This window comes from Parasteatoda tepidariorum, chromosome 6 (genome assembly GCF_043381705.1).
Source record: "Parasteatoda tepidariorum isolate YZ-2023 chromosome 6, CAS_Ptep_4.0, whole genome shotgun sequence".
Lineage (NCBI taxonomy): Eukaryota > Metazoa > Arthropoda > Arachnida > Araneae > Theridiidae > Parasteatoda > Parasteatoda tepidariorum.
The window spans coordinates 87,274,784-87,289,209 of record NC_092209.1 but is presented as its reverse complement, the minus strand read 5'-3'; the positions used below and the strand labels follow the sequence as shown (position 1 = coordinate 87,289,209).

Sequence of the window (14,426 nt, the reverse complement as noted above, 5' to 3'; positions counted from 1 at the left end):
TGGCTGACAAATTCATAATAGGGATCTTTTGCAAGTGTCAATTATGTGTTTATTACGCATAAGAAACTACTTAAATAAGTAATAAAGAGCACCTGATGAATTTGTTGTAGTGTCAATTGAAGTCAACAATAACAAGAAATTATGACACATATTTATTTTGGAACAAGGCTGTGACCTAGCATTTATACATGCTCGTTTCACGAAAAAGTGAAGAGTTTAACCTCAACCACAAATAGATAGCTCTATTTAAAATATCTAAAAGTCATGAGCTACTTATATTCAATGATGTATTATTTCAGTTCTGAAATTATTACGACAAACTACACTTGGCTTCAAATGATAGCTTATTTTCAAATAATGGAATTTCATTCTGTATGATTTTTTGAATTTAAAAGTCTTTTTAACATTACATTTATATTTTAAAGCCTGTTTAGCGTCATCTTCTAGAACCAGAGGATTGGATGTCTTAGAGTGGCAGAGCATTTTATAAAAGGAAAAAAAAAATACAGTAAGTATAATTTTTACACTAATTAATATAAAGATATATTCTTGAAACATACCTATGCAATTGGAAAATATAATATTAAAAAATACAATATTAAAAAATACAATATAAAATAAAAGAAGGATTAAATGCCATCAGTTACTCTTCTTTCTAGAGCATTTCGTGTTGATTTCGTAACACAATCTTTACTTTATTACAACAACGACAAAACTTAGCTTGCAGCTTGCTAGTGGCCCCTTTTTCATGTTGCCATCAAAAAAAGTCAATATTCATTTCCTTTAATGTTAAGCTGATATTAAAAAAGATCGAGTCCGAGCGATCAGAAACGAAAGTAGGGAGAAGACTGTTTTGGAAAGGTCAGAGGTGATATGAGAAATGGAACGGGAACGAGATATTAATGAAGTTTTTGATGATATTACTCTAGCAGAAAATCGGTAAAACAACCATGTTTTACACTTTTTAAAAATTAATATTATATTTCTCTTTGAATTCCTTACAGGGTTGGTTGAAATACAATTTAAGCTTAAATATATTTCCATATATTTTGTTTTTATTACCGTTAGTATATATATATATCATTCATTATAAATAAAGGATCTCCCAAAAATTTATGTACCTATAAATTAATTAATAAATCATGTACATACGTATAAAAAAATTTTGACTAATGATACCAGTATGTAAATCTAATTAGAAAGGATTTTTAAGTGCAATTAATGTCTGAATTATTGCCTGACAAACCAAGGAAAAAACTGGTTTAATTCTATACAAATTTGTTATTTTACCAAATGAGTTGAAAAGTTTGAAAACCTCTCAACGTATTTTATTCATTAGGTATTGCTCATTTTGTGTACACAGAAGTGTTTGGATACTTAATAGTAGCAGTAAACAAGCAATCAGAACCCCATACTGTCTCTTTTTAACAGATAAGCAGAGCCGGATTATACCTTTCGTAGGCCTTAGGCATAGCCGTTTTTGGGCCCTCCCCTCCTTCCCCCACTCCTTCCCTCTTTTCAAAATATATGCTAAAATTTTTTAACATTTTTATTAATATAGATTTTAATTTACAAATTTGTTTATCGAACTTTATCTGCAATACCGACATACTGCCAATATTGCAGTTGATATCGATAATACCATTGTGCTTAGTTTGATCGATAACTATGTAAACACTTCACGTCAACAATACAACAACAAACCAGCAAAGAAAACAGTGAAATTCATAGTGAGATTAATTACAAGAAATATTTACGCCATTTTAGACGTATTAATTTCAGAAATGACTAAAAGGCGTAAAGCTTACAGTGATTTGTAGATAATTTCGGTTTTCTTGCTCACAAAAATTTGTCAGAATCTGAGATTAAACTAAAAGCGCAAAATTTGGTGAAAATTTACTCATCCGAAATAGAGGAAAACTTTGTAGATGAATTTTTACTATTTTCAAATTTGTATGAACATAAGTCTGCACAAGAAATGTTGAAGGCTCAAATTAAAGATAAACTTGTGAATACTTTTCCTAACGTTCACATTGCATTAAGAATATATTTGTCGATTCTTGGATCAAATGCAGAAGGAGAAAGATCTTTCTCCAGATTAAAATTGATAAAAAATTATTTGCGTTCAACAATGAATCAAGATCGTTTGGCATCGCTCGCACTTATGTCTATTGAATACGACATTTTGCGTAGTTTGGAATTCGACAGCATAATACAAGATTTCGTTGAATCCAAAAATCGCAAAAAAGTAATATATTAGATCATAAGATTCTGCAAAATAATTTATTACCGAAAAATATTATATTTTTATTTGTATCTTCATAATTTTGTGCAAAATACACTTGTTGTTTTTGATGCTAAATTATTTTTGTCAACAAATTTTTTTTCTCCCAAGTTTTTCGTAGGCACGTGCCTAGTGTGCCTATAGGTTAATCCGGCCCTGCAGATAAGGATAAATTTATCGATAAAAAATGGTACTATTTCATTTTGTTGGGTCGTAAAAAACCTCTCACTGAAGTACCTATAATAGTATATTTCCATTGTCCCAATACTAGTTGTGCTTATTTCCACTATTAACTAGGCATCGCAGGTTTCAATAATTTGGCAATTTTTTATGATCCCTGAAATGATATAATATCAGGGACGATCTAATATAATTGTTTTGAAGAGTTTTGCGTGATACCTGGTGTAGCTTAAATTATTTTAAATTTGAATTTATGTATTGTGTTTGTTAATAATGAGGAGAGATTTCTGTATCGTGGGGGATATTTCCATGTCGTGATCTGTGGCAGAATAATCACCAAGTCTTAGCAACTTCTGGGTAGTGGCCTGCTGGAAATTAAAAAGAAAAATCACAGGAAGGAATTAACTTGACCGGTATTAACTCTTAGCCATCCCAGGTCAATTATCTACATGTTTCTTTTAAAAAAATTTGCAAATTTAAAATTTACTTTGCACCTTGTCTAGTGTAGTTGGCACGACAGATCACAGTACAGATATATCCCCTATAATTATTTTTAAATGGCCTAATATTCGAAAGTTAAATTGGTTTAATTGTATACAACTTTATGATTTTATTAAGTGTGCTGGAATGTTTAAAAACAGCAAGTTTACTTGGTTGATTCATTAGGAATTGCACATTTTGTGTGCACAAAAAGTGCTTAGGTATTTAATAGTTGTGAGCAACAAGCAATCAGAATTCCACATCTCCTTCTATTGCATTAGTTTAATCAGAAATAGTTTGTTTTTTTCTCAATAAAAGTGATACTATTTCGACCTATCATCGACGTACTTATATATTAGTAACTATTGCCTCAATAGATAGTTCCGATTCCACAATTAGCTAAGCATCATTGGCTTCATAATAGATGATTTTTTTATAGCCCTTGAAATGGAATAATAAAAAAATACTCTAATTTTAATTTGTTTTTGTTTTATGTGACACAACTAGGGTAGTTATATTGAATCTGAATTATGTGCATTGTTTTTAATGGGAAATTGCATGTGTTTTAGATATCAAAAAATTGGTTTTACTCGAGGTTTTAGTTTAGGAGAAGAGACAGGCTACAAAGAAGGTTATGCTCTGGGCCTTCAGCGAGGAGCACAAATAGCCTCTGAAGTAAGTATTAATATATAGAATTGTATATATATATAATATATATTTTTCACCCAGAAGATGGAAATGAAAGCACTACTTTTGATGTAACTGCACATGTTTAAAAATCATACGTAGAGTACTTGTAGTGTCATTCTAAAAAATAAAAGTATGTGTTCTTAAAAGGTACTCAAAAATAAAGAAGAAAACCATCTTCGATCATTCAATTGCGGAAATTTTGTCATTCCGTCACACTAATTATTGGAAGTTAATGATCACATGCATAAAATTTTATAATCTTTCATTGATTCTTATACCAAATCTGTTTTATATTCCAAAATAAACACATTTTCATTTTGAAATGCAGTTGCTATTTAACATGTGACGGAATGACATAAATAAAGTTACTTTTGTTTTATATATTAATCTTAAAATCACTTAAAGACTAAGTTTTAAATGTTGTACTACGTGCATTATTTTATAAGGGTTCTTGAAAAAACAATTTCATCACAAATGTGAACAATTCACTTGTCAGCCATGTGGTTACTTTAGAATGCTGCTAGATTCAAAAAACTTAAAATTATCAAAAATAAAACAGGAAAATGTAAACATTGGCTATTCTTGAACATATTTTTAAAATCCAAATATGCAATTAATAAAAAAAGATTTTCCCTTAAAAGTTGACACTTTTATGGAATTGCCCAGTATTTAATCTTTTCCGAACTTCTATCTCTCCTATTTATCCTTTCAATTTTAATGTGTTATAATGGAAGTCCATCTACCGAGAATGAAATATTTTTTATTGATAAATATTTTTTATATTATTTATTAATAAATATTTATTATGCAAATATTTAGAAAAACTTAGATGGATAATTTTCAAAATAATAAAAACCGTAAAAATCATAAACGTAAGAAAATGCGATCAAGTTTTAGATTGCATATATAAGTAGACTTGGATAAAAAGAATGCATACAGTATTCATGTGAGGGACTCTATGCATTATGCAATTTGTGTCATTTCATATTTTCTTTTTATTAAAGTGTTTAATGAGAACTTGTTCTTCAACTATAAATTGTTCTAATAAAGTTTAATATGACAAAATTTTTCACTTATTAATTACAGATAGGGTTTTATAAAGGATTTGCAATTGCTTGGATGATTGTCTTAGAAGGAGAAGAAACTGCAAAGCTAAGGTATTTAATTGATTTTGTGTGATATCATATTTAATTATGATTTTAGTACTCTCAATTTCTTTTAAGTTGATTTATAAAATTAATTTTAGCTCATTAAGTAGGAAATAGAGGTGCTATCCACATAACCAGTTGGCAATAGGTTTACTCCTATGCTAAGGCCTCCCTCTGAAATTGAGTAACATTTTTAGATGAGAGATGTTATTAACATCTTTTAAAGTGAGATTATGTCGTTCTTTGATTTGTTCTGCGGAGAAATAATTTATGGAGGAGGCAATTATTTATAATCAAAGTAACACCTGACATATCTTAAGCAATTCAATGAATTTTCATAACACTGCTTTACAATATTAACATCACAGGCAAAAATTCAAGATTGAAATTTTTATACATATTTGTATGATAATCTTCTCATTGCAATACAATGTTTTTCAAAAATCTATTTTTTATGAGCTTTCTGAAGTTTTATTCTAGCGTTTATAGTATTAGCAAGGGTAAGAAAACAATTATCAAGCCACTTTTCTCGAACACTTTCTTGAAGCCTTTACGTTTTTTAATTGCATGAAAGTACATCCATGGGCTAATCAGGGACAAGAGTGCTGATATTTTCAAAAATTACGGATATTTTGATATATACCTTGTGACAATATTCCATAGCACTCATGTCTTTCTGTAAAACATTTTTAATAGTAATAAATATATATGTTACTAATTTAAATCTGTATATAATATTTTTCTTATTGTAAATGTAATAATTATAAAAGAATTAATTTTCAATTTATGGGTGATATGTTCATATTTTGAAGGGCAAAAAAATCACTAATTATTTCCTTATTTACATTTTGCTAGTCATCATCACATAAATAAAAGTCATCAAATTTGTGGCAGTAACTGCTAAAAAAAGATTTATGAAAAAAATCAATTTAATTTACAACAAAATCACAAGAATCAGACTCTTCAAAAGGGGTTCCTCGTGTGCTTTTCAAAATTTGTTTGTAATAAATAATATTCTATTAAAAATATCTGATTATAAAAACTATACGGAAACCAATAGCAATAACTGGCAAAAAATCTATTAAAAAATGTGATAGAATCTTTCGTCAAGAAGTAAATACTCAAATGTGCAATTCAAATTTTCCATCTTGTAAAAAATATATCAGGCTCTTTAAAAATCGCATAAAACTCAAACGCTATATCTGCTTTAAAAACAATCAAAACACCTTATAGATCTCTAATACTAGCGACGTAAATTGAGGGTGTCAAAAATTTATTATTTAAATGCGCAGTTTGAATTTCACGTGTCAAATAAAAAAATACCAGAACTTTAAAAACCTTTTTGAACTTTGTAGAAATTCAACTGCCAGTAAGTTCAAAGAACTGTGGTAATGTCACAATAAAAAGTGAATAATCAAAGTCTCAATTTAAATTTTGCATTACATAAAAAATTATATGTAAAAACATCAGGATTTTCTCATGGGGAAAATTCTTTGCAATAACTGTAAAAAAAATAGTTGATTAACGATGTTTTTGGTGCAAATCTAGCGTTCAAAAAAGTAATTACTTGAGATGCATATTTAAAAAATCACGCATAATTGCAGAGCCATTCCAAGGAAGAGCTCTGCAGTGAGAAATGTGGCCATCCATAATGGCGTGATCCCTGCAAAGGGTATAGTGGGAGTCCAGAAAGGTACTAATTTTAAAAAAGAGGTCCAGCAAAACTGTCATGTTGAGTAAAAAGTGTTAACCTTATGGTGGGGGTCAATCGGTAACTTTTTCTAAGAATTTCTTCAACTTTTAAAACCGGTTATCATTGATAAAATTCTTGATAAGACGCTTGATCTTGCTAGGTATGTTAGTTGTATATACCACCATTGTTGTCCTTATCTATCAATTCCAATTTCAATCAAAGACTATACAATTCTCTACTATGTCATCCAGAACCTGATTCTGATAAAAGATCTCTAATTGGCATATTTTTTTTTTATTTCAGAAAAATAAATGCACTGAAATCATTACAAGAAATGACAGAGAATTTCCCTCACACAAATATTCAAGATGATGAATCAGTAAATAAACTCATAAAAATCAGAGCTAAATTCAAGCAGGTATATATTTTTTTATGGTACATAATATTTTAAACTTTTAAACAAATATGATGTGTATTCACGTATTATTATTGTGGTATTAACTCTGTAGTCTGATAAGCAATCTTGGCATATTTAATTTAAACTCGCATCAGTGTATATACTCCATACAAAGGGTCTGCTCAGGAAAAACAGTAATTTCACAAAGTACTTTTAAAAAAGTAAGTTCTCATGCAAACCCCGTTTTCATTGCAATCTATGGAAACGAGCTTTTCTGCAAGCTGTCTTTTGCAAAAAGGTCAGATAGTGCAACGTAGTAAGCCTAACTGGTCGCTTACGCCATATCAAAGCAAGCTTTTTTTTTTCGCTGAGTTTTTAAAAATGAAACTACCAGCCCTCTATAAACTTTACAGGAAGTCAAAATCTGAACATTATTCTAAACATTCGAACATTATCTTCAACACTGTTGTTAATTTATTCTGACATACCTTTATTTTTTATAAATCATTTTTTTCTCTGTGAAACTTTTTTTTTTGTTGACCTAATCAAAAATGTTCTCATAATGAAAAAAACTTTTACTGCTACTGTTAAATGCATGTTTTTATTAAATTCCAGTTGAAATTTAACCATGGTCAAATTTGGATATTATTTTAATCCCAAGATTTTACAATAGCAAAATTATTTTTGAATATATGGGAAAATATGTATCAAAATTTACCAGTCATAAATTATTGCACTATCATGTGCAACTCTCCTGCATTTTGCAAGTTATTCTCAATTTCAAACTTCATTTTCCACCCCCTCTGATATGGAATTTAAAATCTACTGATGATTTTATAATGACTAATATAATCAAGAAAAGAGTTCTTTATCAGAAACTAGTTTTGATCATGTAAAGTCTGGAAATTATTTTGAATTTTGTTATTGTATATAGTGCTTAAAAATATTTTTAGACTCCTTAAAAAGTGCTTATTTTTTGTTGAAAGATTTGGCTACGCATCCTGAATATATAACCTCCTTAGGCACGGAAGTAATAACTTTTAAAAAACCACCCATCAATATCACAGAAGTCACATAAGACTTCAGAAATGAGTCTCTGTGACTGTCACATTTTTGTTGCAATGTGGTGACTGTGCTATCTGGGTAATGGTTCTACATTTAATTTTATGAAGTCTTTACATAATCAACCTTTTTTTTCTCTTCATTTTTATCTTTTTAAAGGCTTAAGTTATTGGAGCCAAATAGAGAGAAGAGCTATCTTTAATTTTGTTATACTTAAACAATTCTTCAATTTGTTTATTTTGATATCATCCTGTTATTTATAAGCTTTTAGAGAAATTGGTAAATTTGATATAAATATTACTCTTTGAGGTTCAATTCTAATTGTTCCCACAGCATATTCATCTTCTACAAAAATCTTTAAAAAATTCCTGAAGTTTAGAGTTTTTTTTATCATATTAAAATTGCCATATTGCATCGACATGACTTTCGCAATGTAGCACTCCATTATCATATTATGACCCGTGAAGACTTGAAAATTCAAGATTATTTTCAGTTTTGTTATTTAAACTTTTATTTTTAAGTCCATTTTCTATTTTATATTTCTCTCAATGTTTTTTTTTTACTATCTTTTTTTTTCTCATTGCATTTGTGACCAAAATTTTCTTTTCTTTAACATTCCTTCTTTTCTTTGTTTTTAAATTCTTTATCTTTATTTATCATTTTCTTTTCTTTATCATTACTATCCTTAAAATGGATTTCAGGAGAAATGTGTAATGGCAGGTCTTTTTTTTTATATATATAAGCAAAAAAAGTGAAGAAAATTCAAGACTATTTTCAGTTTTGTTATTTAAACTTTTATTTTTAAGTCCATTTTCTATTTTATCTTTCTCAATGTTTTTTTTTTACAATCTTTTTTTTTCTCATTGCATTTATGACCAAAATGTTCTTTTCTTCCAAAATGAATCCTTTTCTTTATTTTTAAATTCTCTTATTTTTCTTTATCATTTTATTTTCTTTATCATTACTATCCTTAAAATGGATTTCAGGAGAAATGTGTAATGACGGGTCTTTTTCTTTTATAAGCAGAAAAAGTCATCAAGTTCTACCGCTTTTGCCTTACTTCCTGTTTCTCGCAATCAATCACCAATTAAAACCCAATTCAAGCTTTTAAACCTAATATTGCTTAAGGTAAATCAGTATTTAAGATATGAAACTGAACTGATTTAACTGTGTTTCTAGTTTTCAGATTTAAGGTTTTGTTAAATTGCAAATTACCTTTTGTTTTACCTTTACAAAGTTTATTTTCTTTTAAACATTAAATTTTTTAAAGATTTTAGTGGGAATTATATTTAAAGTACTACCTGTGTCTACATTTAAAATGATAGTTTTATTAGTCAAAATTGGGTATTTTTCATTTTTAATGTTTTTATTTTACTATTAACTGACAATTTTGTGTATGGTTTAAATTTAAAAAAGTTTTAATTTGATGGGGGCAAACCTTCAAGATGGAAAGTCCTTCAATTATATGCATATAGCTTAAATTTATTTTTTAACCCAACTCTACCTTTTTAATAAAATATGAGTCTTTAGGTTGATCTGAAAACTTTAAAAATCACTGGAGCCAATTGGTGGGACAGAATATTGTTCTTGAGAAATTTCAATAACTTTTTCGAAATAATTACGATTGAAGCAATTATTTAGGTGCAGCTTTAAGGCTGAACTTGAATGAACTTTTGAAAATTTTTAAATTTCCATTAGTTATCCTAGTTGTGTTTCATGGTTTGGTTTTGAAAATGTTTGAGCCAGGTTGGTGAATTGAACGCTAATGTCTAGCTCAAGCATCAATATGTCAGGTTTCTTTTCTACTTCATCTTGATATTTAAATTTTAAAAATTTCTATCATTTTCTGAGTTTTCTATCAGATTATTTGAGACATCAGTATTAGTGGGTAAGTTCTTAATAGGGGTAATATCCTTTTCAGTGCACTCAGTTTTTAATACGTAGTTTTTTGTGACTCTTTAAGGGGCATTTAGAAATTTCAATTATGGAATATTGCTTTTAAGAGAGAGAAAAATTCAAATATTTTAGCCATAATGAAATTTTGAATCTCAGCATCACTGAAAAAATTGCTACAAATATAAAATTTTACCCCTGAATACATTATTTCCCAATGCTCATATATTAAACACTTATATAATAGACTAGGGGTGCACAACCTATGGCCTGCAAGCCACATGCGGCTCACTGACTGTTGATGTGCGGCCCGCGGGAACTTCTGAACGCAATGAAAAATTTCTTTTCATTTGGTATTTGTTTAAACATTACAAATTTTCTTTTATTAAAATATTTCATTTAAATTTATATTACTTTATAAAATCCTTTTTTTTTCTTCTGCACTTTCATTTTGTAAGTTTCTTTTTGGTTAGAATTTATATCCCCCCTCCCAATATTCATGTATATACAATATTTATGTATATACATATTCGATTAATTATTGTGAAAAATGGAAAAAGATTTTTAAAAAAAATGTATCAGTTTTTTTAGTTTTAAATAAATTTAAAGTATTTAATTTTCTGCAAATATGTTATTAAGTTTACCGATAAAAATATTTAGTGCTTAGAGCACTAATGATTTCATAAAAATTATCATATTTGCCGCTAACATGATTAAATATGTTTGCGGCCTTTCGTTAATCTACGTTCTGTGCTAGTGGCCCTTCACTCAAAAAAGTTGTGCACCCCTATAATAGACGTTTCAAAACTGTCTCAATTTTAATAATAAATAATACTCTCATATTTCTGATTCAAGAAAGAGGGAAAAAATTGGAAACTTATAATAAATTTTAAATATTATCAATATTCATTAGTCAATTGTATGATTATTTTGAACATTTTACTCAGAAATATTAAGCATTTTAGTTAGGAATATTATTTTTGAATTGTATTAAGAATTAGTGATATCAGAGCTTTGAATAATAAAATAAATTTTCAAAAAATAAATATAATGTAGTATCTTATTATTTATAAATACAATAATGTTTATGTTGTAATAAATAAATGTAAAAAAAAATCTTATTTTTTATTAAATCAAAATTTGTAGCTACCCTAGTTTGCATAAAAAAACTCACAGAACAATATTTCATGAACTAATTCATTTCTACTATAATAAGAAAACTTAAGGAAAAAGTATCACAAAAGATAAATTGGAGAGATAATTGACAAAAAGATAATTGGCATTATGAAAAAACAAACTGTTATCTATCATGTGTTATACTTTAATGATAGATCATTTATTATTCTTTTAAATAACTAGTTAAAGTGTAAATTATAACAATTTTATTTACTTTGAAACTAGATTGATTGTTATTCTGCGAAATAATTGGTTAAAGTATTGATTGTGCTGATATTTAACTGGCCTAATCAATTATTTTGCTAAATAACAGTTTCATACATTTAAGATAATACCACTTCTATCATAATGATAAACTGCACCTCAGTTAACTGCATGATTAAAAAAAAAGTGTTACTTGTTTTGAAAGTACTCATGTAACAGAATTAATATTCTTAGAGTACCTGTCCTTAGGAAACTCCATATGTTGAGCTTATTATAAGATACTACAGACATTTACAATATGGTTTTGAGGTTTTTTTTCCATTCTTTTTATCTTTATGTATTATGATTTATCTAGGTCTGTCATTATATATATCAAAACCCTAGAAAAGTATTTTATAAAACTAATTACAGGGTATCTGCGCACCTGTAAAGTCATGAGAAATCATGGAAAGTCATGAATTTCGGTATTGAACAAAATTTGTCATGATTTTAACTATTTAAAAAAAAATCACTGAAAGTCATGGATTTAGGTCGCCGAAAAATCTAATTTTTAAAATGAAATTCACCCCCCATCCCCAAATTTCATTGCTTTCCAAATATCTGAATTTGTAGCAAAAGCCCCACTCACAGTCATATCATATCATTAAAATATAAAATGTTTTTATCATGTTCTTTAAAAATGATGGTGTTCTTTCAAAAAATGAACGAAAAAGCATTTCTAGAGCGAACTGTCTTTTCAACTTCTGTGATTTCAGAATTTTTGTTATTGTTTATTTATTTTATCAATTTCAAATTCTAGCTGATACAAGCCAGTCACTGGCAATTTTTTTAAAATCCGAAATAAGAACAGAAAAATCCAGAGTATTTCTTTCCTTTCTGATAAACATTAAAAGAATCTTTAGAATAAAATTCTGCAGAAAAAAAGAAAAAATTATATGCTTTTGTATTTTTTTTAACTATTTTATTGCTTTAACTCTTTCATTACTCTGTTTTTTAAATTTAAAATCTATAAATATGAAGATGCAGTGTATATCAGTTTTGGTTATACCTATCATTTCAATTAATGTTATTATAATGCTTTTTTAAAATTTATTGTTGTGCTTTTTGTCAGAGAAGATAATAAGTACGTTAAGTCATGAAAAATTTTTGGAATTAGTCATGGATTTGAAAATCTGAAATGTAGCAAATACCCTGTAATTAAAAACTTAAATACTCTTGTCTTTTAATTAGTTTTATGAAAAATAGCAATATTTCTTTCATTTGTGAAAATGTTAACTTTGTGTTGAAATTATTTATTATTTGGAGAAATTTGTTAATTGAAAATCTTGTGAAACTATTTGTAGGTGATATCTCTGCTGAATGTAGAGACAGAATATGTAACTGAAATGAAGCCATCTACTCAAACACAGCCTCGTCCTGATGAACTCTCTTTTTGACTTTTCCTCTCTATCTGTATTGGACAAAAGGGTGTTTTTGTTTTGTGCCAAAAAAAGTCAATCAAAGCAATCAATGGATGATGAGTACGTGAAAATGTTCTGTTAGCAATTAGAAAATGTTTCTGCAAAAAGTTGAACAATTCAATTTCATGAACTTGGTAGTGCATAAATNTTGCTACAAATATAAAATTTTAGCCCTGAATACATTATTTCCCAATGCTCATATATTAAGCACTTATATAATAGACTAGGGGTGCACAACCTATGGCCTGCATATGCGGCCTGCCGGCTGTTGATGTGCAGCCCGCAGGAACTTCTGAACGCAATGAAAAATTTCTTTTCATTTGGTTTTTGTTTAAACATTATAAATTTTCTTTTATTAAAATATTTAATTTAAATTTATATTACTTTTTAAAATGCATTTGTTTCTTGTGCTTTCATTCTGTAAGTTTTTTTTTGGTTAGAATTTATATCCCCCCTCCCAATATTTATGTATATAAATATTTGATTAATTATTGTGAAAAATGGAAAAAGTTTTTTAAAAAAAATATCTGTTTTTTTAGTTTTAAATAAATTCAAATAAATAAAAGTATTTAATTTTCTGTAAATATGTTATTAAGTGTACCGATAAAAAAATATTTAGTGCTTAGAGCACTAATGTTTACATAAAAATTATCATATTTGCTGCTTATTGATTAAATATGCTTGCGGCCCTTCGTTAATCTATGTGCTGTGCTAGTGGCCCTTCACTTAAATAAGTTGTGCACCCCTATAATAGACGCTTCAAAACTGTCTCAGTTTTAATAATAAATAATACTCTCATATTACTGATTCAAGGAAGAGGGAAAAAATTCAAAACTTCTAATAAATTTTAAATTTTATCCATATTTATTAATCAATTTATTATTATTTTAAACATTTTACTCAGAAATATTAAGCATTTTAGTTAGGAATATTATTTTTGAATTGTATAAAGAATTAGCGATATATTTTTTGAGAGCTTCGAATAATAAAATAAATTTTCAAGAAATAAATATAATGTAGTATCTTATTATTTATAAATACAATAATATTTATGTTGTAATAAATAAATGTAAAAAAAATTAGAAAAATCTAATTTAAATTTTTAAAAAAATCTGATTTTTTATTAAATCAAGATTTTTAGCTACCCTAGTTTGCATAAAGAAACTCACAGAATAATATTTCATGAACTAATTTGTTTCTACTATAATAAGAAAACTTAAGGAAAAGTATCGCATATCACAAAAGATAAATTGGAGCCTCGCATTATGAAAAAACAAACATTGATCTATCATGTTTTATACTTTAATGATAGATCATTTACTATTCTTTTAAATAACTAGTTAAAGTGTAAATTGTAACAATTTTATTTACTTCAAAACTAGATTGATTGTTATTCTATGGAATAATTGGTTAAAGTATTGATTGTGCTGATATTTAACTGGCCTCATCAATTATTTTGAGAAATAACAGTTTCATACTTTTAAGGTGATACCTCTTCTATCATGATGGTGAACTGCAGCTCAGTTAACTGCATGATTAAAAAAAAGGGCGTTACTTGTTTTGAAGGTACTCATCTAACAGAATTAATATTCTTAGAGTACCTGTCTTTAGGAAACTCCATGTGTTGTGCTTATTATAAGATAAGTTATAAAATACTACAGACATTTACTATATGGTTTTGAAATGTTTTTTTTTCCTTCATTCTTTTACCTTTATGTATTATGATTTATCTATGCCTATCATTATATATTTCAAAACC

The 14,426-nt window shown here is 27.6% G+C and overlaps 1 protein-coding gene across 1 annotated transcript; it reads left to right on the top strand.

The window, feature by feature from the left end:
• The first annotated feature begins 791 nt into the window (after positions 1–791).
• Positions 792–12,811, top strand: LOC107455019 (protein LTO1 homolog). The gene is made up of 5 exons (XM_016072417.3): positions 792–939; positions 3,514–3,619; positions 4,721–4,791; positions 6,779–6,893; positions 12,551–12,811. The coding sequence occupies exons 1-5, from the start codon at positions 881–883 to the stop codon at positions 12,641–12,643; spliced, it is 444 nt and encodes a 147-aa protein (XP_015927903.1). The 5' UTR covers positions 792–880; the 3' UTR covers positions 12,644–12,811.
• The last annotated feature ends 1,615 nt before the right edge of the window (positions 12,812–14,426 follow it).